The 25,571-nt window shown below is 37.4% G+C and overlaps 1 protein-coding gene across 7 annotated transcripts in view; it reads left to right on the forward strand.

The window, feature by feature from the left end:
* BCAR3 (BCAR3 adaptor protein, NSP family member) overlaps positions 1–25,571 on the forward strand; it is a 108,238-nt gene that overhangs the window by 54,009 nt on the left and 28,658 nt on the right. For all 7 annotated transcript variants that reach the window (XM_005498741.3, XM_005498740.3, XM_065071136.1 and 4 more), the window contains 2 exons: positions 2,236–2,563; positions 18,082–18,121. In XM_005498741.3, coding sequence (XP_005498798.1) covers positions 2,244–2,563; positions 18,082–18,121 — 360 coding nt within the window. In that variant the 5' untranslated portion in view covers positions 2,236–2,243. The remainder of the gene's footprint in view (positions 1–2,235; positions 2,564–18,081; positions 18,122–25,571) is intronic.

Consider the following 25,571-nt stretch of genomic DNA (forward strand, 5'->3'; position numbering starts at 1 on the left):
AGCCCCCAAAAGGAGAATAACAAGATATTTGTGCAATATGAGCAAGCTAGCCTCCAATTTTTCAGACTCTTTATAAATTGTATTTGTTGCCTTACTACAGTAAACAAACCTGAGTTTTCAAATGAATGTGTGGATTCTAAGAAGCTGCTTTTTTTTTTCATATTGTTTGAGATGACTTTTATCATTTCTGTCTAATTATAAAGCTGAACTTACTGGACCAAGCTCCATTAGTTTGCTTTAGCTGTAGGAGGTTATAGCTTTATGGTAAGAATTAGTATTTTACACCTTTGTATCTCTTGACCAGTTATTTTGCAAAGAACAATTGTAATGCAATACCGACTTTACAGCACTTAAAAAATATTTTGAAAGTAATTACATATTATTAATACTAGCCAGCTTAAACTGTGTCCTCAAACCACATGGTAAATGGAGAGGTGATTTAGTGTTTCACATCAAGGGCCCATATAATAATTTAGGGAAGAGGTTTTTTGTGAGAGTATGGTTTGGTTTCTCTAGGATTTCAAATTCTGTTTGGACCTGTGTAACCAAAAATATCAATTCTTATTAACTTCTCAACTATTTTCTACTCTTTTTGACAAGAAACCTGACCAAAGTAAAATGGATTCTCTGTGGGCAGGGATGCTATTTCGAGAGGCTTTTCTACTGTAGTATATAGTATCTGTGCTCAGACAAAGCCTTGGCAAATTGAAGATTTAAAAAAAAATCTAAATATTATTTATTACCTGTAATTAATGTGTATTTGTTGTAGGACACTTAATAAGGGAAAAGTGGGAAAGGATTTGTTGTCAAAGCCTGGAAACCTTATCCAGCCTATGAATCCCTGCAATGCAGCTGACAGGAAATAACAAAATTCTTTCATAAATTTGAAATCAGCTTTAGTGTTACTGTAAAACTAAGCCTGTTATGATAACCTTTGAGTAGAAGTAACAGTAGCTTCGGTGCAGCAACGCTTTGGTAGTACCTGTGATGCTGATGCTGGAGAAGAGAGCAGGAGGACTATAGAGCCAGCTCTGTTTTCTTTGCAACACCTGTGCATTCCCCAAAATCAGAGGAATTCTTGTGCAGCTGTAAGCAGCTGACTTCCAGGCTGCTAGGCCTTCAGGGTGCTACTCTTATTTTGCAGCATGAAACTTGACCAAGATCAGAACAGATTCTCCTTGTCTATAACTGTTATGTCCAAAAGCTCTTCTGGTTTCTGATTTCATATCAATCTCTGCTGCTCTGGTGGCTTTTCCAGTTTTTATGGGAGGCACCTGGTTGACTATCACCTAGGTTAAATAGTGTAGGTCTGGTTGACCTTTAGGTCTGTGTGTATGTTCCATAGAGTGGCTTTTGCAAGCTAATGTAACTGGATAGGATAAGAGAGCCTGTCTTCTGTAATATAACACTGTAAGGTGAGCACAAGGCAGAATTTTTTGAGGAACAGAACAGCAATCTGTTAATGTGCCTGAAGTGTTTGTCTCACAAAGTTTTTTGCTCATGATAACAGAAAAACCTGTACTGTACAGCAGGCTATAACTGATTGTACAAGAGACTGACAGCTATGCAAATCCCTAATGTCAACAATGCTTTGAGCCAGCAGACCATGCATGCTGAAGAAGAGAATTCCAGCAATCTGCTTCTGCCCTTATCTCTTGGGTACAGCCCTTTAGTTTACAGCCTGTTAGAAATATGTGACCAGTTATCTGCTAGATTTATTACTTGAGCAAGTCTCTTCTTTTCCTCACAGTATGCCAACTACTGGTTTTATAAACATTATTCCGAACCAAGCTGTAGAGTGTCCTTTATATATTGTCAAAATGTTCTTAGAATTGTTAACAAAAAGCAAAGTTTTAAGTGGATGTCTAAGTCTTCAGAGGACATAAAGGACCAAAAAGAGGAACTTCGTGGATAGAAATGTAGGGTTGCTCAGGGCTTGCTCTTGTATGTGTGTCCACGTTGGTTGGATTTTGTTGTGACTTTTCACATGTATAAAAGTTAATATACATGTATGCTTGATGTGCAGTTGGGTGCAACATGACTGGATGATAATACAGGCTACATCTTGAGGTGTCTGACTGCCTCAAAGCAAAGCAGAAGTTCAGTTCTAGATGCCTTTGTTAGTGATACTATTTAACTTCTATTAAAGTGGGGGCTTTGACAATTGATGCACTATGACGATTGATGCACTATGATAACTCTTGTGGTTTTTGTGTTTTGTTTTGTTTTTCCCAGAACCTAAAATGATAGCTGCAGGAAAATTTTCAAGTCTTCCCAGAAATGGCCCAGTGAACCACCAGTTCTCATTAGCTTCTTCCATGGACCTTTTGACCACTAAACCTTCACCAAGTGAGCATCGCTCAGACGCCTTTCAAGATATCTCTATCCATGGCACTCTCCCCAGGAAGAAGAAGGGGACAATTCCCATTAGGTCTTGTGATATGTTTAGCCACATGGGAACATTGCCGTACACCAGAACATACCGGCAGCAGCCACCTTTTGTACAGGGTGTTATAGAAGAGTACCCTCCACAAAATGGGAAGAGCAACAAACTCCATACCAGGTACCTTGTAAAACCTTAATTTGCATATGTTTGTTGCATACGAATGATTATGTATTTTTCTAGACTTCTAAATGTCCTGTTACAGGTGCAACTGTTTATCATAGCTCTGTATTCTAACAAAGGTTGATTTTTCTTCCTAGTACTCAATTTAGGTCTTGATGGAATAAGCCAAGCAAAAAATGGTGTGAAACATGTGTGGGATGGGGAGGGAGACTTGTGAATCTGATAGGTTTCAGGATTCTGAGAATTTCTTTTTTTTTTTTGACTTACCGAACAGCTCGGCTTCAAAATAATCTTCCTGTTGGAATAAGATCAGTCAGTATATGGGCTGTTAAATACTCATGCCTGTTTAAAATGTCCTTTTATATCACTCTTTCTATGGGATCTACCGATTTGGATTTTTAGTCTTTCTTTCGACATCTATGTAGTTTTTAAAAATAGGTCTTGCCTCTGGATGTTTAAAAGGTATAACATTGCATTCTTCCAATTTGTGGAGGAAACTTCTTAAAGTCACTGAATTGCTTTGAAATGACCCTTTGTATTGTTCTACTAGAGCAGTTTTAACCAGGAAGTCCAACTGTTCAAAGCTGTTTTGATTTGGATTTAATGCTTATATGGATGCAGTGCAGGGGAAAAGGAGAGTGGTGCTACAGCTGCATCCAACCTGGAGCTACATGTGAGCTGTTTTTCTTGAAGACTCAGTGGAACCCAGTGTACACTGAGCTAATGTCACATTATCGCTGTTTATTAATCTTGCCTGACTTCCTGGTTATAATATCCATGACTCTTCAGAAAGAATTACACTTTCATAGCTAGCATTTCTTTTGGGAATCTATTCTCATCACTGATATTTCATTGCTTACAAAAAAAAGTAATTCATTTTGCAAATGTCTTTTTTTTGTTCTCATATTGAGGTCTTTAAAATGGGAAAAAATTCTCCAGCTAACAAGAGAAAAATTTAGTGTAATGCAGTGGATCAGTCAAAGGCACAAAGATGAAGGGAGTGTTAGGTTGTTTGGGTGACAGAGTTAAAGATTGAGAAAAGATAACCAAATGACAACTACTGAATTAGGATTTATAATTTTGCTGTGTTCATCACTGTAAGATTTCTTGTTCTCAAATCTTGTGAGGGAAGGACAATTCTGTTTAGGTGGGGTTGTGAGTATGGAGTGGCATTTGCCTGCTTTTTGCTTGCAGCATACAGGATCAAGCTTTCTTCTCACTTGGAAGTAAGGCTTTCTTCTCTATACCCCATTCACTTTGAAAGAAGAAGGGGCCTCAGTGTGTTTAGTATTCCTCTGTCACTGATCTCTGGGATGTACCTGCTTACATTAACTGGCTTTTTAACATAATTTACTTTAATTTGCATACTTCTAGAGAACACAAGCAGCCAGTGCTGCTGCCATAAAAAGCATATGGTAGCATAAGTTTTATCTTATGTCTGTCTTCCTTCTCAAGAGCAGTTACTAAACATGATTTGCAAGAGATGTTTACTTTTCTTGAGAGACCAAAATCTCCATATTAAATATATTTACAGTTATAACTGGTAACTTTCCCTGTCCTGTGAAGAACGCTTTTTGCACAAGCAATGAGTAAGAACAGAATGCTTGAGAGGAAAATATTAAGAACCTTCTGCCTGCTTAGAATTAAAACATGATGCTTTTGAAGCAATAAGAGGTTCAAAGGATTTTGTTAGAGCAGCCTGTTAGTAGAATTTGCATCTCTTGAGTTATGGCAAGTGTTGTTCCTGTGTTTGATCTTCCAATTGCTTTGCTAAAACACACACGGAATGCTACAGTAACAACTGTTAACTTTTGCTTTCTTTAATTTTTACAATGGATCTTTACACGTTCTGCTGTATGACTTGACGGCCCAGTTTTATTAGAGCAAAAGGCACTACCAACTTGACAGTCAGCAAATATATCACTTATTGAGTCTTCTTGGGATGACTCCTCACTAGTATACTTCTAAAAAAATTGAGAGAGTAAGTCTGATTTTCCTGTGGTAAGCATTCGTCCATATATGCTAAGGTATATATTCTAATTCTTACATTCACACTGAAATTAGTTGGGACTAATGGTACAGGAAAGTCCATTTTACCTAATCAGAGTTTTATCACAAAGCCTTGTAGTATTTTTATTTCAGTGTAGAAACTAGTGATATAGCATAACATTACATAGATATTCAGGAGTAAACCAGTTTTTCATTGCTATAATGCTGTTTACGAAAATTAAAAGCATGAACACGCATTTTAATCAAACTGTTTCATGATGCATTGTTCAACCCAAGTGCTATATTTGATGTCAGCAGGCCAGAACTAATAGTCATTAGGATTACAGTGTTCATGTGCACACAGATCCAGTTTTACCGAACTGTGACTCGGGCATCTCATAGTTTAGATTTGATTAATTCTAATTAAAAAAAAAACATAAATAGGATAAATTTTTCAATAATTAAAAATAAGTAATATAATCTTTAACATATAAATACACAGCGCATAATTTTGTGGGACAAAAAATAAGCCAAAGTGAGGAGAATAGGAAAAAGATAACTCATTGTGTCATTCCCTAATGGAACTCTTTTTTCCTGTCTCATATTACAGCTACCTAATTGCATTATTCTGCAGCCAAGATGAAGTGTATGTACACTAATTTATTTGTAGGATTATATTATGTCAGGATTTTTGCATCTATGCATCAGAGGCAAAGACTACTGGCCACTTTCACTATATCAAATGCTTCATTTCACTGTGGTAATACTCATGGTCTTGTGCACCTATCTTGATTAGTATCTCTTCCAGGGAAGTGGAATAATTCTTGTTTCTGTATTCTAGTGTTTTGGGAAGGATAAGTGGTTCTTCCCCCTGCCTCAAATACTTTCCTAGTTTTCACAGGCAAGGCTAGCTTGTTTATTTGCATAATTTTAGACTCTTTAGATCTTACAAGGCCTATATAATTTCAAATAAGTGAATATTGGAAATGTTAAACTCACTTTGATATTTCTGTGACCAGACACATCACAAGTCTGCGGTCCTTATTAGGAAGATTTGCCATGTACCTGCATTTGGGCAAAGGTCTGAGAGATGATGAGTCATAGCCTCATAGCCTTGAACTTACATTGGATTAATGGAAGAAATTATATCACTTGAAACTACCTCTGCATTTGAGTGATTCTCCCTGACTGGCATTCCAGTTTAACACACTTGTGGCATTTTCATGCTTTTTTATTAATGCAGCCAGATATTCCTCAGATAAATAAGGCCTAAAAGCAGTACAAAACTAGCACTATCACAGCACGTTTGAATGCAGTGATGAAGGCAGCTGTCAAAGACCAGTTTTGATATTCTGCCCTGTTTTAGTTGGATGTCAATAATACTCATATAGTCCTGGGTTAAGTTAGTTGTGTCTGTGGGTCTGGTACTGGCTCTGATATGAACATACTTAAATGTTTCCTTATTGTAGAGAGGCAAAGAATTTCTGAGGATTGTTAAGAGCATGGAATGGAGAAAAGTTTTTTACAAATATTCCAAAGCAGATTCCAGTATTAATATTGTGCTCTTGGTTTCATAAGGCAGTGTGATTGTAAGAGATAGCAGAACAAGTAATAGCTTCTTGAATTGTCTGGCATCTGACAGCTATGCTATTCTGAGTTTCTAAACTTCCTACTAAAAAATGTAACAGTTTCATAAAAACTAAAAGAATCTGATTTCAAAAGATATGTTTCTTTTACAAGGCTAATGTTTGCTTTGAATTTCAATAGGGCTGTGTATGTATTATCCATTATTGGTAAGCCAATTCACATACCAGGGAAAGAAGAAAAAGGGGCATAAGAAACATTCTGAAGAATTTTCTCCCAGTTGGGGTTTTGAGTTGAAACTAGTGCTTTTACAAGACACACAAAAATCTGTTCCATAGTCATGGGTGCTGCTGCATGCATTCTTCAGTACTTAGTGTAGAACAAACTTCAGCAAAGAATTTTTCCGTGGTTAGGATGTTCATTGTGTTTCTTCTTATGTGGATTTTCTGACTAATAAATTTTGAACTTTGTGCCACCGTCTTCCTCTTAGCAAACTGTCATGGAGGAAGTCATTCCCTCTGCTGTTTCTAGCCTCTTATTTTTTGAAATTGTGAGAAATATGTTTTTGACACCCCACGGTCAGACAGGTCATTAGTACCAGTGTTGTTTTGTGGGAGGTGAAATAGTGCAAGTGGTATGATAGTTTCAACATGGTATTCTTAGAGAATCAGGCTAATAAAGATGCAATCTTCACAATCAGTTTAAAGCATGATGAAGGAAAGAAAAAGATGCTCCTTTCTCTATACTTGTAATTCCTCTATTGTCTGCAAAGTAACAGAAACAAAACAAAAACCACAGCCTGTATTCCTGTTGAAACAAATAGGCTTTGCAACAAAATTAAGTGAAACTCAGTTTAATAACACTGCTGGTGTGAGATTGTTAACTGTCAAGAGGCCAGAAATAGGATCCGCATTTGCACCATTTGCACCACATTGTTGTTGTGGTTTTGGTGTTTTTTTTTTTGTTTCATGGTGCTTTGAAGGAATTTAATACAAATTTCAGGATGGATAATCTAGCACAGTAGTAAAATTAAAGCTGGACAGAATTTCTTAGGAATAAGGTTTTTTATGTGTTTGTAGAATAACATGTCTGTTTAAAGCCTTAGTGTTTCATGTGTTTCCAATTTACACTTTTTAGTAAAGATATGTGACTGATAAAAGTAATTTAGCATTTGATGAAAAGAAAGATTAGTTAATTTTGTCCTTGCCCTGTATGTGTTGTATTGGACTCTCAAGAGTTGAGCTTTGGGTATTTTAGAAGAAACAGTATGGTCACACATTTGCATTAGATCACTATCTTTCCTCTGCATAGCCTACCCTTAGGAAGTGTTGAAGTACACCATCTGCCAGAAATGATCACTCTAACTTTTTGTGCTAATTAAAGCCTTCAAACAAAGCTGACATTCACTTGCACAGGTTGTTTCCCGTTATATGGGATGTTTGTGAATATACAGAATCATAGAATCGTTTCAGTTGGAAGAGACCTCAGGATCAGAGTCCAACCATAACCTAACTCTAGCACTAAACCATGTCCCTAAGAGCCTCATCTGCAGGTCTTCTAAACACCCCTGGGATGGTGACTCCACCGCTTCCCTGGTCAGCCTGTTCCACTGGTTCACCACACTTTCCATGAAGAATTTTTTCCTAATATCCAATTTAAACCTTCCCTGGCGCAACTTGAGGCCATTTCCTCTTATCCTATCACTTGTTACTTGGGAGAAGAGACCAACACCCTCCATGCTACAACCTCCTTTCAAGTAGTTGTAGACAGTGATAAGGTCTCACCTCAGCCTCCTTTTCTCCAGGCTAAACAACTCCAGTTCCCTCAGCCGCTCCTCATCAGACTTGTGCTCCAGACCCCTCCCCAGCTTTATCGCCTCCTCTGCACTCTCTCCAGCACGTCAGTGTCCTTATGATGACGGGCGATTGTAGCTACCACACTACTTCTCTTTTTATTGATGTGGCTACAAACTGTTCCATTTTGTAGGTGGATAAGGCATAACAGCTTCTTTTTATTCTTATCAATTTTTCAGACATTAACTGTTCATATCCACTTTTTTTTAACATGGTTTAGGCAGAATTAGAAAAGAAGATAAGTTTAATCGAGTGGGTGGGGCATTTTGTTATTAGCTTGATTCTTTGACTGAGGAAATGGACAAACCAGTAGCTCTAATACACAGGTGTCAAACACCTGGCCCATGGGCTGGATCTGGCATGCCTCCTTGTTTTATGTGGCCTGGCACTTTGTTTCCACCTGGCAGCTGTGCCAAGCTCCTTGTCCCCAGGCTCCTGCCAGTGCGCTGGTCATGCGTGCAGTGTGTGTGACGCGCGTTGCGCTGCAGGAGAACAGCGTTTGAATGAGTTCAACAGCCCTGCGTTACAGGACTACCATTGCAATAAAGTTATGGTTAGAGAAACACCTTTTAGGATTTCTCTGTGCACAGAACAAATGGGCCTTGCAGAACGGAGCACAGCATAGTTTTTAAAATAACTTTATTCTGTTTGTTTTTCTCTGAGGTATTTATAATTTTACCAGCTGTATATTACATTACTACGTGATGCCAGCATTTCCCTCTTCTGCTTGTGCTAACAGGAATATTTCAAGTTGCTCAAGCAAAGTGTGGAGGAGTAGTATGCTGTAATTTCTGTGGTATTTCTGATTAGAAGATGTGTTCATGTGTAACAGTTTGAAGGACGAGGAGGGTCAAAGAGGAGAGAAGTATCTAAAAAGCTCAAGGTTGCATAAGAGTACCTGAATGTTTTATCCCTTTTTAGTTAATATGTAATTGCAGTTATTGAGTGGAAACCATTGAGTTTCCACTAGTGTTATTGAAACTTGTGAGACTAGTGCTATTGAGTTGCCATAGGGCACAAAGAAGCCACACACCATTTCTGGTTCTATTCTAAAAGCCTTTTAATTTCCTGTAGCTCTCAAAACCAGTTTTATATCTAGTAGATTATTACAAATATTTGCTTTTGTTAATTAAACCCTAATCTAGCATTCAAAATGCAAGATTTAAATCTGATTTAGTTTATACAGATATTTTAAAACAGGACTGTATAAATGTGATTTTAGGACTATTTATACAGTCCAAAAATTACATTCAGCCCTTTGAAGGCAACCACGAGGCTGATGTGGCCCCCGGTGAATATGAGTTTGACACCCCTGGTCTAATGTCTTCTAGTACTCACTGAACCCTGTTGCAAAAGATGAAACTGGCAAATGACCTGTAACAAATATGTAGTTTATAGATTAGCCCTAAGTATCTACAAACAGATGCTAATACAGTTAACTTCTGTAGTTCTGAAAATATGATAGGCATGTCCAACTGTATATTTACCTAGACTTAAGACTCTTAGTTTGAGTACTGGTCAGCAGACTTTTTTCTTCCTCTTGTTTTTCTATGTGAGTTTTTTCCCTCATTATTTCAGATAAAGTGCTATCATCTAGCATTGACTTTATATTGCTGCAGCAGAGTGTTATTCTAGAGCAGATTAGTTTATCTGGTCACTTAGGACGTTCTGTACTCTTCAACATTTCTGATCTTCGAGGCTCTGCATGTTTAGCTGGTTGAGACTTGCGTACTTGTCTCATCTTACACAACTGTCCAGGGAAGAAATAAAAATATGTTCCATTTTAAACTTGACTAGTATTACTGACATCAGTAGGGTAACTTCATTAGCATAAAGTTAAACAGGCTCACCGCCCTCTGTACGACCTTGTCCTTGTAGGGCAGTACATTTGGAAGTTAGCAAGGAGTTACTCTTGACATAGAAAGCTATTAATGACTGGATTCTGGGTTCCTGAAACTTTTGCTTTCTTCTTAGTGGTGTTACCACAATAGGTGAGATAGGCCGAAGTCCTTGAACTGACAGTTAATTTATAAGGGAAAAGAGCTGGCAAGGCAGTACATTCACGGATTTTATTCTTTCTTGTAAGAATTTGCAGCCCGTTTTGCTCTGCCAGATGCTGCAAATTTTATTTTGTTTGGCTTATGAGAATTTGGCAGGTCGGGTATTTAGATGGCATTTATTTTGTTGTAACTAGTTATTTTTAAATGGTTATTTGTTGGATAATTTTAGTTTGAATATGTGTTACCTTTTATATGAACACTGTGCATGCATTTAAAGCATATGGTTAGGTGCACTTTTAAAATTTAAAAAAATAGATCAAGTTAATATTTGAATATATCAAGTAAGTATTTTACATGTTTTCTGTCTGGCAAAAAAGTAAATAATACTCTTTGGGTTTATAGAATGAAATGTAGCTCTTCAGGTATGAAAATATTTGCAAGACTAACAGGAAGAAGATCAATACCTTTGGTTTCCTTTGAATTTTAGGGTAAGGTGGGAAGGAAATTTTTATAAGACCACAGAATTTTTAAAGTAAAAATGGTTATGGATTTGGTGTAAGGCCTGAAACTTCCTTTTAGTATGAATTTTGTTTTCCACAAAACCTGAACCGGACCGTGAGTTTGTGGTTGTGTTTTTTACTAGGAGTAAGACAAATTTGGTGAATTTAGGACTGCTGAATATCTCATTGACTTCTTCCATGCACACATAAATGGTTTTTCAAAAGGAAGGACTTCTTAGGTGTTGTCAAAGCTTCATGCTTTTTGTCATGCTGTTTTCCCATTCTTTTTCTTGGTCTGTTCTGTTCACATATGCACTTGCAAATCTGACCTCTGCTGTTTCAGAGGTGGAGCACAGCTGCCCACTAAGGCTGGTAAATGTTTGGGGTAGAAAGAATGCTCTGCTCTATAAGCAGAGAATAGCAAATGTTCTCTGCTTACATTTAGTATCAAATAATCTTACCCTTTAACTTTTGGGGGTCATTTCTGGTTTGGATTGTTTGCCTTTCCAGCCCCTCTGTTCATCATTGCGGTCCCATTCTTCTGTTGTGAAGTTCTACTCAACACTTCACCCCTTTGTTCCCATTTGATGCTCACATCTTGTCATTGGCAAACTTACTTAGTATTCCCTCAAGTCCTGTGTCTAAGTAATTTATAAAGAAATTGAAGAGTGCTGGCCTGGAGATGAATCCCAGCGGAACCCCGCTAGTGACTGGTCGCCAGCCCAACATAACCACATATACTAGAACCCTTTGAGCTCAGCCCATCAGCTGATTGCTCACCCACTCCCTGCATTGTGTGTTTACCTGGCTGTGTGCTGGACATCTTGTCCAGGAGGATACTGTGGGAGACAGTATCAAAAGCTTTACTGAAATCCAAAAAGGTAATGTCAACAGGCTTCCCTTGGTCAACATGGTGGGTAACCTTGTCATAGAAAGAAATGAAGGTTGTTAAGCGGGACGAACCTGTGCTGGCTGGGGCGAATGACTGTGGTGTCATTCAGATGTTTTTCAGTAACTCCCAGAACAATCTTCTCTGTGATTTTGCCAGGAACAGAAGTGAGGCTGACAGGCCTGTAGTTGCCAGGGTCATCCCTTTTGCCCTTCTTGTAGATTGGGATAGTGTTTGCCAGCTTACCTGCTGGCCTCTTCACAACTCCTCTTCTTCCATACCCTTGATATCCTTCTCAATACCTGAGAACTGCTTTGTTACACTTCACAATTTGTTCTTCCTAAAGGTATTCACAGTCTTTCTTTTCTGTAGCTGAAAAAAGTGTAGAGCCAGTGGATTTTCAATGTCTGTTCTAGTAATAAGATAATTTGATGCATCTGCATTTAAAGAATTTCAGCTACTACTGCAGAAACCACTTAGCACAGAAACATAGAGACACATGAAATTAAAATAAAGTGTCCCTAACATTTGCTAACTGGCCTCAATAAAGAAACTGTATATGTGCTAAGGTTTCATGCTCTTGGAGTTGTGTGCTGAGCTGTTTGCAACTCACTGGTGCAAACTTGTCAAAATACAATTTATTTTGGTGATGGGAGGTGGTGAAGGCAGATGAGTGATCAACTTTAATACACGATTATAAATTTCTGTTATTTAGGAGGATGTCAGTGAAATTGAGTGGGATGCCCCCGATGTAGTTAAATGCTATATAGGGGGATATGTTTCTAATGCTCACTTCCAATATCCAATGCAGAGAGGCATTTGATGCAATGACCTTAAATTGGGATAAAGGAAAAGACAGAGAGGACAGTTATTCCCACCATCATCTTACACAGTACCAAAGCAAAGTGTCAACTTTCCTATGCTTCATTCCAGATATGCATTCCTGAACGACATATCTGTCAGGTGACAACAATGCTTTGTAAATAAACTGTACCTAGATTTACATGAATTTCGGATGAATTGATGAAGTGTGTAATTCTACTGAGCATTTGTCATTCTCTTGGGAATAGGCCTATTCATTTTGCAAGGTTAAATTATTTTTGAACACTTAAAAATTTGCAGAACTTGATTCTGAATAACTACAGCAACTAAAGAACTGACTGCAAAGAGTTGCCAGATGAAGGTATAAGTTGAGAGATCACCGCACATGTATAGAGAAGTTTGTAGAAACAGTGACCATTTTGAATAAACAACCACTACTTTCACAACATTCTAACAGTCTTGGGAATAGAAGATTTAAGGAGGGCTTTGCAGAACAGTTTTGGTTCTGGGACTCCTAAATGTTAAGGGGGGGGGAAGAATGGGGAATGCCTAATCTGAGCTGTTGAATATGTTCTAGAGACTGGTGCTTTATGTTGTACAGAAGTAGAAATTTACGTGGAAAAGGTGGAAAAAATGGGGTAGATTTTCTGCTGTGACAGGTAAAATGTAGTGAGTGGGGGGATGCGAGAGAATAAAGGGGTAGAAGTAAATGGCTGTAACATTACTTCTGCAGGGACATTCTGAACAAATATGAATGAGTGGAGATTTCACTTAATTCAGAGAAAATTACATAGTATCTTTTCTTGTGTGTTAATTACTGAAGAGTCCCTACTGTTCTTCTGTGAACTGCAGGTCATTACGCAGTTAGTAATAGCCGTTTGCACGTGTTTCCACTGGTGTTTGAATGAGTCATGTCCATGGTGGTGTGCAGCTGTAGACAGAAGGATGGAATGGCCTTAGGAATGCAGTAGGAGTGTGTGTGTGTTAAGCAGAAGCTGCTGGAGGATAAAATCACTGGGTCTTTTACTCTAGTTTACAGTACAAATAACATCAGTCTGCAGTATATATACTTAAACACAGTATGTCTAGCATGCTCAAACTTGCACCTTCATATTTAAGTAATAGTGTATTTCTTAAATCTACATAGATGGAGAAATTTCAAAGACACAAATTGAAGAAGGCATTTGATCCCACCTGATGTCTTTATAGAAGTTCTATCTGTGTGAGCAGCCATGCCACAGCTTGGCACACTTTCAGTTTCTCAAGCTCCCTTTGAGCCTGTACTGTCTTCGCTCTGATTTGACATTGGCACTACTGAGAAGATTGTTCTTGGGATCGTTCTTTCATTGTGGTAGAAAGGAGATGCTTTTGAAAATGTCCCCAACAAAGGTCACTTTAAAATAACGAAACATACTTTCATACATCAAGTACTGGCAAGGTGTCCTGATGTTTTTCCCACAAGTACATTTATAAAAGTGTGGAGTAGCACAAAGCTGCTTTGGGGCCATTCAGCTGTTTCCATCACTTGTAAGAATTATCTCTATGATAGTTGAATGATGGTGAAGATTTGGGCATCTCTGATAATGCTGTTGTGTCTATGCTTAAATTTTGTTAAAATTATTACAACTAATTTATAATTATGGCTGATGTATCTGGGAGGATGCCGAAGGCTTGGAGAAAGCAGATGCTTAATATGGCTTAGTCTGTCAAGGTCTGTGTGTTTCAGGATTCTTTACAGCAACAATGATGAGAGGTGGTGACATACAATTGTTAGTAGAAATATGGAGGTTTTCATAGAATCAGCAGCTAAAGATTACAGGATATCTGCTTAAACGTTCATCAGTGAAGCAGTGCTATAGAGACCTATTGGGCAAACCTCAGAGTCTGGAAAAAAAAAAGGCTGTTACTGAGATTCTGGCTATTCTGCACACACTGAACCAAAAAATTTGTGTTAGGGTTGAACTCCAGGATTTGGCTTTCCAGTCGTAGCATTGATTATAAGTACAAAAAGATTTTAGAAAATGTTTTTAGAAGAGTGACTAGTTACTCAGACTTCGGTGTTTTCTTTATTGGATTTTCATGTTTAGTTGCTCATTGTCTTCAAATCAATGCAGGATTTGAAGTTGGTAGTATTTAGTTTGTCATACCAGAAGTAGGATTCAAGTTGGTTATATAGATTTTTTTTTTTTTTTTTTTTTAGCTGATGACTACTGATGTTGACAACTTCAAAAGGCATTTTTAAAAATTCTTCCAACACTTTTGGCTGTTATGTAGGCATGTTGGGAAGTGCAAGAATAGCATCCAATAAGATCTGACTTCAGTTTCCTTTTCTCATCTCAGTTAGCTTTAGCTGTCTCTTGAAGGAGTCTACATATAATGATGTTCCCTGTTTTCTAAGAAGTTTTGTTGGTTCTTACAGTGTTCAAAGTTATCAGTACTTGCTCACAGTCAGTTTCCAACCAGTATGACATCAAGTTCTTCGTTGTTGCAATAAATTTTGTTTTGGGGGAAGCAAAGAGGCAGCTCCACACTTTCTGTTGTCTTGTCATCTTCATCTTTTTGTAGGGTTGCTGGAGTTCCCTGACAGACTTTCAAGCTGTGAGTGTTTTCTTGACAGTATCAGTAAGAAACCCATACATGCAAACCCCTCCATAATACTAATAATAATATTTTGGCTGGACTGAGTAGAGATTGGGATAATTTCTAAGGACTAGTAGGGAGAGATTAAAGGTTATATGTCTCCAAGATCAGCCAGCAGAGAGGAAGGTGGTGTCAGATGTGAGCAGGGACGCTTTAGAAAAATGTGTTTCTGGCCAGGACAGCCTCAGAATGGTTAAGATTGTGATAACTGACTGCTTCCTTTTATTGATGAATTATTACTGGAGGAGTGTTTGTGCTACTACAGTTTCCACACAGACCTTGTGCATGTGGAGGATGCTCAACAGAGGGCTAACACTACTCAGGAGAATGTCTTAATTACATGTATCAAGTCGGGCACGCTTTTTCTATGAGCAAAAAATGTTGGAAAGGGATTTTGGTTTGTCGTGAAATTAAGTCATTAAGTCTGGCAGCAATGTGAATACCCGAAATGGATGCAGGAATGTGTTTGTATCTCTTTCATAAATTCTTTTCCGTGACAGAATGAGTATGAAAAGAACATAGCTACTATGTGTCCTACTGCAGCCCTTACCCAATTCCCTAGCTTGCAGTGTTCCGAAAGCTTCTCCATTCCAGGTGACATCTTTCTGCATTAAATGTGCTTTTTATCCGAATGGAAGTAGGGCTTATCTGATTATTGGGAAGCCAAAATGTGTAGTAAAACCCAATTTGTGAGCCCACAGTTTATACAGTAATGGTTATGTGCAAACTCTAATACACACATGTTGTAGGCACACAGATGCAAATGAATACAGCTGTAAAGTCAAGCTTATTGTAAACACTAGCATTGCTTGAAATGTAATAAGATCTGATGAAAGATTAAGTACTTTGTATTATTGAAACAAACTTTCAGTTGAATTTATTTGAGAGACAGCAGAGCCTGCAAGTACCTTTCATCTGCTCTGGTAGTTATCTGAAAGTATTTTTTTTCTGCAGATCTTCTAACACAAGAAGTGAGATTGTGAGTTTATTTTTATTAAAATTCCTTGAGAGAGAAAATGGAAAGGAAAATAAGTTCTTTATATTTTTCTAAGGTTCCTGACTTTATAGATTTTTCTCGACTGGGAGTATATGGTGTAAAGGAGCATGTAATGATTGCAAACAGAGAGCTGAGATTCAGGAGTTAGTTTTATGATCTAGTTATTTGGTTAGTTCCTAGTTATTTGGGCTAACTGCATAATCTTTTTTTCTACATATAATGTGGCAGTATTATGGTGGAATCAAATGGCAGGAAAATGCAGTTGTTTACTGTTAGTTAGTGCACATCAATGAAAGTTACGACTCCTTAAAAATAAGTTCAAAAAACGTGCACAAAGGTGAAGACTTGGACAACAAGGGAAGGTGGGGAGAGAGAGGGGTCAGTCTGGCAGGAGGAAGTATCTGAGGTGACCAGGGCTACAACACAAACATCTTTATGTATAACCTGCACTTGTGGTGAATTGCAGGGTTTCCTACATTTTGTTGTGTGACAGCTTACCAGTTAAATATCATAGTACTTGTGAAGAGATTTGCTACACCTAAAGCCAAAATTTTCTAAGCACTTCTATAATGTGGATGATGTCGGTCACTTTTTTTCCTCCTCTTCTAATTTTCCTGCTTTATATAGCAGTAAACAGACTGGTTTTCCTTAAAGCTTTTCTACTGCTTTCATTTTGCTTTTGCTTGGTCTGTCCTAAATATCTTGTCTTGTACCTGACAGTGGGAACAGTGGAGTCCCTACAAGGCTGAAGTGTGAAGAAAGAAAACTGTTTTCTGTTTAGAAACATCATTTTTCGTTCTCCTCTGTGCTTTACCCCTGTTTTCTTTGGTATGCATTTGCATATTTTATGTGCATACAGTTACCAAGCTGCCCCTTCTTTGTATATTGGCTAGGAAAAAGTTTCAAATGGTTTAAAGTCTATTTCCATTAAATTTGGCAGCATTCTTTCTTTTTTTTTTTTTTTTAAACTAAGCTGGGAATGGAACTTGAACCTTGATAAATATTGGGATAGTGTGAATCAGTAACCCATGATACAGCCTGCAGAACTGAGCACCATCATTTATGGGCATGGCTAAGAAGAGAGAGGGCCCCGTTTTTCCTCTGTATAGGTATTCTGGACTAAAAACTGTTAGGGGACCAGATTAAAAACTGAATATAAAACAATAACTTAGTTTCAGGTGATATACAACTACATTTAAAACAAGACAGGGAATTTAGACTGTATTCTGGGTTCGTTGATTCCACTGTAACCCAATTTTTACATATCCAAAGCTGCTTATTAGGTTTCCATTGTTACATCATCATAATAACTTCCACCAAATGGGATTCTCTTTCTCAGTTTATGGGGCATATGTTGCCTGTGTGGCAAACTTGATTGCTATAACACGCTCCCGATCCCTCCGTAAGTTTGCAAGGTTGTCATTGTGCCTGTTACATGTTTGTTTTTAAGGCAGCACCATGTATGTCACCCCCGGTTCTTTATAAAGCATCCAGTCACGTATTGCAAACTCTGTTAACCTGCTAGTTCTCAAACAAAAACAAATATACAAAACACATTGGAAATATATGTTTGGTTTTATTTATCTTATGGAAATAGTTGTAGTTGATCACAGGGCTCTTCACTTAAGATTCTGTGCCCTTTGCTATCTGTGCGTATAGCAAACCTGCAAAGAGATATTTTATTTTTGAAAGAGGGCAATGACTTGATTATCTGACTTTCAAATAATTATTATGTTGAGATGGTTATAATTTTGATAACTTTTTAAAAGAGTGCAAGAACATATTTATTTTTCCAAATGTAAAACATCCTACTGTTGCACATCTATGAATTCTTTGTTGTATTATATAAAAAGTGAATGTCTTGCTTTTTATTTTCTTGTGTTAGCAATGCCCTCCTAATGCTATGAGTAGCAGTAGCTTAAAAGGGAAAACATACAAGCAAAGAAATAAATTTGGAGGCCATTAGGAGAGCTCTCTTTAAAATTTAGTTCAGATGTTTTAGGGAGTATACAAATATTGTCAGCCATCTGTTGAAATTTCAAAATTGTTTTTGCTTTGCTTAAAACGGTATAATTAACTTTCATCCCCAAACCTATAACACACAGTTTTTAATAAGGATTTTAACATGACCTAGTAGCCTATTGCTCATATGAACGCGTCTCTTCCATGTGACATTATATTTGAACTCACCATTTATTTTGTTTTTATGTCTTCCTCCCTCCTCACCCCATTTTCTTACAGAGATCAGAATGTTCTGGATCCTACTTTGGAATATGTTAAGGTAAGGTACCTTTTCTTACCCTCAAAATATTGTATTTTGTATATAAGCAACATTGCCAGAGCATTTCCAGCCATTTATAGTCAAGTAGTACTTCTGTCTATCTTTTGCTGCAAAAAAAATAGTTATATATGTCAGACTATTTTCTGCATGCTTCAGTGAAGTATTTGTGGGCATTGTGCTTTGGGGGTAGGTTGCATTTTTATATTGGGGTGTCTTTTCAGTTATATCGTGTCTACCTATGATCTTGCCTTTGTTAACAGATTAAAAGAATCCATATTTCTTTCTCATGGATTTCTGAGGAAGTAAAGGAATATATCTGAAAAGATCATAAAAATGTCAGATTTAGGTTCATGGTTTTAGCTATGTACTTACTAACATTACAGTCAAAAATTCACTTCTGGTCCAAAAAGTAACTGGAAACCTGGCAAAACTGTAAGTTCTGTTTTCCTTTTGTACAAGATCAGACAGCTGAAAAACATTTATAAATAAGTATTTTGTTAGAATAAACAAAAAATAATCTGGAGTATTAATGAATTTTATTCAAAAATCAGTCTTGGATTTATAACAGAAATTTTGGAAGAATCCTTATGGCTGAGGTTCTGTACTGAGAGTCTCTTGCAGTGGCTGTCATTTCCACTGAATGAGTACCTTTCAACATGTTTCATTTAAGTGAGTATTATTTCTCAGAACCTTGAAAGAATCTGGCTTCTATGTCATGTCTCTCAACAGCAGGCTGCTTTAATTGTTGGGCTTTGTTCCCTCGCTTTTAAAAGACTGTAATCTTCTGAAAAGTGTCTGATAAACACAGGTTATCCTTGAAATTAGGTTATTTCTGTAGCTATTCATGTGGACAGCCTGAATTTCTCAGACACGTGAATTTCTGCTTCAGCTTAAGAGTTGCAGCAAGGAAGAGACTGAGGAGAGCCGATCAGCTGGGTTCTGCTGCTAGAATTCCCTCTGTGGGTGTTCATAGTTGAGGGAAATGGAAAGGTGCCCAGATTAGGGTTCAAGGTGATTGAAGACGTAAGCTAGGAGAATGTAATGTAGTGTTGAGAGGAGACTGCCAAAGGAAAGCGCAGAGAATTAATTTGTCTCAAAGTGTGGAGGGTTCCTCTGCTGGACTTTCTGCTTAGGGTTGGGGGAGGTAGGAATTAGGGTTTAGAAGAGAAGGGGAAGAGCAGAACACAGAAGTCCATGGAAAAAGGGGCTGCCAGGGGGCTCTGAGGACTGCTGCTGGAATTCTGCTCTGAACAGTTAGCTCAGTGTTGCAGGCTCTCTGGCCTCAATGCCAGCCCAAAGCTGGGATGTGGTAAAGTAGCCGAGACAGAGAAAGCCAAGAGCTTTCTGAAGAATACTGTAGAAGAGGGGATGCCAAAGGCAACAAAGTGGTGGACATGTTAATTGCTCTATTTAATCTACTGTGTGTCTTGCACTGTGCTGTACAGAGTACGTTGTTACAGTTTTAATAATATGGACACGTAGAAGGCAGAGGTTTCATGTGCCAGTTCATCAATATATGTGCCTTTTCTTGTTGCAGCAAGTTCTATATTATAAATGTGGTTTCTGATCTTTTCAACTTTTCTAGCAGAAGCTTGTCTTGGACTCTTGTCAATAGCAGTGGTGCTAAGTTTAGCTATTAAAACTTTGATGTTATGGAGGAAAGCCTGGGGAAAAGAGACTTACGAGGGAGGATACAAGAATTACATTCCCCTTCTCTTCTCCTTCCTCTTTCAGTTTTTCCTCTCCATATCCCTATCTTTAGTGAACTGTAAGTTTGGTTTTCAGTTAAATTGTATTGTAACAGGAATTCTAGACATCTTAAACTACAACTTTGAAAAATATGCAGAAATTGTTTTCTATTAAGTGTAGCCCCAAACCACATCTTTTGACTGTAGAAGTCCAGGTTAGTAACAAAACTGATTCCAGAAATGTATTCTTTCACAAAAAAATATAATTAATGCCAAATAAAGGAGGACCCTTATCAAGTTTACTATGTTATCAGTTTACTATGACTGTAAAAGATGTACCTAAATTCATAACAACAGGATCTTGGAACCCACTTTATTGGCTTAAGATTCAGCATGATGTATCCATTGTCTTCTAATATTTAAGTAAGGTAACTATTACATACTTGTTTATAAATTTTCCAGCTCATTGAAGAAATTATGATGGCAGTGTTAAATCAGGTGTAGACTGCAGAACACTAGCCTACTCAAGTTACAAAGCTGCAAGAATAGATTTCTGTAGAATCTCACTATGCTTGTACCAACATCGCCATTTGCACAAGTTTATTGACGTATAATGTGTGCATATTTAGTTTGAGCAAGCAGGGTTGGTGCCAGTTGGGTAGGCTTTCACAGATGTTGCTTGAGTGGTGAAAAAAATACATTTAAATGAAGAAGAGATAGTAAGAGAATAGGAAGATACCAACAGGAGCACTCTTGGGAGTGCTTGTAACTAATCCACATTACCAGGCTGCACAGGCTTACCTAGACTACTTCAACTCCAAGAGAAGAAGCTAGTGTTAAACTACCTATATTTAAAAAGTAATTTTTAAAAGAGAAGCTGGGCACAGAGCTGATCCTGCAGCTTCACGGTTGCACATTAGGACTGTTTCTGCAGTGATGCAAACATGCTTGTGAGTCGCATGAGAAACATAATTAATACTTGTTCAGAATCTGCTTCTGCATCTCTTCAGAATTGGGCTCTATTGTAAACAGAATGCATGGAATTCATTCAGGTATGAGGAAAAGTAACACAGTTATTAATTATTTTTATTGAGTGTGCTCTGTTTCACAGTGCAAAACATATATTGTGGAGAATATAATGGTGCTTATTGTGGCAGTAGTGATTACAAGCAGGCATTGCTGTATAGTGCAGAGAGACTGATGGTAAACTCAAAAGTTGACTGGATCAATTTGCTTTTTATACAAACCTTTTCCTTGCTAGAAACTGGTGACTAAAAGCAATACAAATAATTTCTTGTATTTAGAAATACTTAGGACAACGGAAAGTCAAACTAATTTGTTTTTTCTCTTGTTTTATTCTCTTCAATATAAAAGACAGAAAGCACTGACTATAAAATTAATTCTCTGAAGATATTTTTTTTAGAGAATGCTCTGTATGGATGCACTATGGTTTCTAATACTTGAATCTAAATTACAGCTCACAAGTGGCAGTTTCCTGCATCTTGAATATTGATGTATTAGTTGATGCAGTATATAAAGAGAGCTAATTACGCAAAAGCAAGTTCTAAGGAAAAAAAAAAGTACTGATTTGCTGGAGCCTGAATACTGAAATGTCCCTATGGCTTCAACTCTTCCTTTGTCTTCACAGCGTTGCTGAAACCATGGTCACAGTTAAATGGCTCTTTCAAAAACCCTTTTATGGTAGAAGAGAAAACAGGCCAGACTGCTTTGAGTTAGGCAGCTAACCAAGTCATGAAAGAGACTTACGGACACAATAGCACGTTGTACTTTCTGTGAGATTTTTACAAGTTTTATGAGCCAAATAATAGATCCATTGGTAGTCTCAGCAGGTTCTTCCCACACCCTGATTCTGCACATCCACAGAACAGACTCCTGCAGGGGAGAAAGGATCAAGTGCTCGCAGCTTTGAGTGTGTCAGAGTCGTTTTTATCAAACTCGTGTGAACTAAAGATAGCTTTCTGTCCCATTCCTATTCACTGTAAATACTTTAGGATCTTTTAGTAGAAGTCTGTGCTGTAATTGTTAAGGCCGTATCAGGGTGGAATGAAAGAAAGAAAGAAAAAAAAAAAAACAACCAAAAAAACATAAAACCCCAACAGATTTCTCTCCTCCTTTCCTGGAAACCTTTTGAGCATTTCCTGTGGAAATAGTGCTAATAATTACAGAAACACTTATCAGTGATGATTTGATTAATATTATTATGGCCTGAGGTTTGGAGTTTTATTTTAATCTCTTAGTGGAAAAATTACGAAATGTATGACTGATTGTCTACTCAGCATGGTCATGAGGGAAGTTTATATTTAGGTTCAGACTTGAAAAAACTGTCACTGGTCTAAGGAAGTTACAGCTGCAGAAAAACATGATTCCCTTGTGAAGTTCTACTGAAGGATTCTTGTTTGTCTCAGCCCCATAGTGTTCATTTACCCCTGTTTTTAGTCCTCCTTGATTTTGTTAGAAAGCAAGCTGTCATAGAAATTGTCATTTATGGTGGCTTTTTGAGTGCAACTGAAAATAAAACTTTGACATTCCGACATGTTGGTTGTTATCTGTAGCTTTACAAGATAGTATTTTGTGGGTTTAATTCAACTATACAGAACTTTGATGCACAGTTTTTACAGATGATTGCACAAATTCATAATATTGCGGATGCTAGTCACATTTATTTGTGGCTGTTTGTCTCATCGTTCTAATAGCTGTGCCAAGAAGATAACATGGTAAGAATACTATCAAAAGCAAAGCTTCTATATATGTTTGGGAAAGTTTAGAAAAATAAAGAAAATCTGTGTCAGCATGATGAGTAGTCATGATTTGGGAAAGGATTCTTCTTGGTGACATTGTAATTTCATTGCAAGGAGCCTTTTTTAGACATGGAAATATGTTAGAGACACTGGAAAAGTTGCCAACTACAGTGTGTGCCTGTGCATGAGCTGCTGCAGTCGCTCTCCTGTGGAGACTTGCCTGTTGAGATGCGAGTTGTGACTTGTGAGCAGGAAGTTTGTTGGGTTTCTGCATTGCCTGATGGCTTTTACACGTTAGATACTGGAGTGTGGAGGAGTGCCTAACACTGAGGCACCAAATGATCAGGAAGTTCTTTTTCCATCTGTAGCTCTATTCCCCCCCCCCCTTTTTTGCAACTGCAGCAAGGGCAACGGCATCACAGGAAGTGGAATTATCAGATGAAATGTATTTTGTTGAGGAGAAAAGAAGTATGCCCATAGGTGACTATGACTTCACACGTCGCTTTCTGTCATTACAGATTTGACATCCAACTCAAAGATCATTATTGGTGTTCATGATGTTTCAGTCAGAGATGTTTACCTTTTTTTCAATGTTTCTCTGCTTAGTAGAAACTGAAGCTTCACGCTGTAGCAGTTGCCTCTTGTATACAAACGGTATCATTCAGAAAAACAAGATCCTGTTAGTACCAATCTAATGTTAAATACAGGTACCTGTCTCACAAAGAAAATGTCAGTTTTGATGCTTGAGGAGTGGTTGCTGGTTATACAGTGCTCTCTGCTGGAGAAAAAAAAAACACTGTAAGCATATATATGTATTTTTTAAATCAAGTCATGGCTATTAAAATAACATTTTTCATAATAATTTAATTGTAACTTTCATAGTAATAAAAATATGTAGCCTGACTGTTGGAAGTTTGTTGCTCTTTTCTCCAGGGGCACAGAATGGGGGGGAAAGATTCTCCCCTCTCCCTGTCATTAAATTGTAGAAGTAGGTCCTAGAGGGAACTTGAGAATTTTCTTTGTCAGAGTGATACTGAGATTGTTAGAATAGATTTTCTGATTTGTTCAAAGCCTCCCGTAAAAGAGATTTCATAGCCTCTCAATATTATCTGTTCTGCTTCCCAAACTAGATTAGGCTAAAGGTATTTTCATTGTTACTGTGGGAAAGTTTTTCCTAAAATGTGGTGTAAATAATCTTTTTAGCACATGCAGATTATTTTTTTTGTCTGTCTTTATTCTTTTTGTTACCTTGATTTAATTTTCTAGTGGGATACGTTTTGGCTGTTGCAATAAATTGGACAAATCATCTGTGGGCGCTGGTCTCTTCTTCCAAGTAAGAAGCGATAGGATGAGAGGAAAAGGCCTCAGGTTGTGCCAGGGGACATTTAGATTGGATGTTAGGAAAAAGTTCTGCACTGAGAGGGTTATCAAGCTCTGGAACAGTGGCTGAGTCACCATCCCTGAAAGTATTTAAACGATGTGTAAATGACAGCACTTAAGGACATGGTTTGGTGGTGGACTTGGTTTACGACTGGGCTTGATGATCTTAAAGGTCTTTTCCAGAGTAAATGATTCTATGATTCTATCTTGTCTTGTACTTTTAATCCTGTTCTGGTAGTACTGAAGTTTTGGGTAGTAGAATTTTTTCTTCAGCCTTACAGTAGGCTTGGTTCTTACGACATGTGACCTTTCTCTACTTAGAAGGGACAACTATTTCTTTAAGTATGTATCATAGTTATTCCTAAAAGTTTTCAACAGTCCAGGAAAATTTCAAAAAAGATTTTGGGTTCCACTACATAGGTAGTTGAAAATCAGCAGCTCTCAAGTAGTTAATTCCCCTAAAATCATTATGCAAATCTCACCCTATTTATTTGGAGTTAATGAAAACTTTTATATTTAATAGAATGCAGTTATCCATGATCTTACACCCATGTTTCAGTATTTTCTGATGTTGAATTTTGTTTGACCAACTAGGCTAGTCTCTGAAAAGATGGTTGAGTCAGCAATTCTGTAATCTTTTGGGTGCAAAGTGATAAATCTAAACTATTTTTTTGCAGTAAATATGCAAGAAGTAGGGTTCTACAGCTCTGAAAGACAGTGGACTTTTCAATCTACTGTCCTAGTTCATGTTTTCCTAGTAGAGAGATTCCCAAGATAGCCTGTTACTGTTGGAGGGTTTTTATTCTTTCCCAGCCTGCAATTCCTGAATGACCTGATTAGCTCTAAGATCTGGGGATTTTGTGGGCCGTTTGTTTGTGTTTTTTTTTGTTGTGTTTTTGTTTGTTTTTTTTTTTTTTTTTTTTTTTTCTTTGTGAATGATAATCCTCATGTGAATTCAGTCAAGTAGATTGTGGCTTTCTAATTATTCTGGCCTTTATTGTGAAGTCTTGTAGCACTGGCTCTTGCATTCCCTTCTCCTGATGCTGACATGGAGGGGTTTTTGCTTATGGAGCATCTTTTGTAATGCTGAGTATGCTTTGGTAAATCTGAAATATTAATAATTCTTGGAGCAGTGTGCATTGCATGCTAAGGGTTAATCTTATATCTGCCCTCTAATGAATTTGACCCTGTTATTGTCTCTATTCTACTTCTTGTATTATTCCTCCTTGACTCTTAAACTATGTCTGATCTGGAGTCATCAAAAGCTACTACATGTGCTGAGACTGTGCTGAGCTTTGATTTGAAAACTGCCTATAAAATTACTTTATATTAATTTTCTTGGCACCAGTAGTAATACTACTGGGAGTAGCCACTTAATTGATCTTTTCAATATCTTTATTAGATGATCGGTAACTACTATCAAGCCCTATTCACAGATGAGAAGCATAAGCTGGACAGGTCTGAATCTGAAACACAGACCAGAAGTTTTGGGGTACAAAGAAATATTATTCATATTTTGTCTCTAGCAATCTTTTGAACTTTGGATTTAAATTAATTACCCTTTCTCTCCAAAATATTAATGTCTCTGGCTCTCTAATGATGACAGTTACACGTTGCTTTTGA

This window comes from Columba livia, chromosome 8 (assembly GCF_036013475.1).
Source record: "Columba livia isolate bColLiv1 breed racing homer chromosome 8, bColLiv1.pat.W.v2, whole genome shotgun sequence".
In the NCBI taxonomy this organism is placed as follows: domain Eukaryota; kingdom Metazoa; phylum Chordata; class Aves; order Columbiformes; family Columbidae; genus Columba; species Columba livia.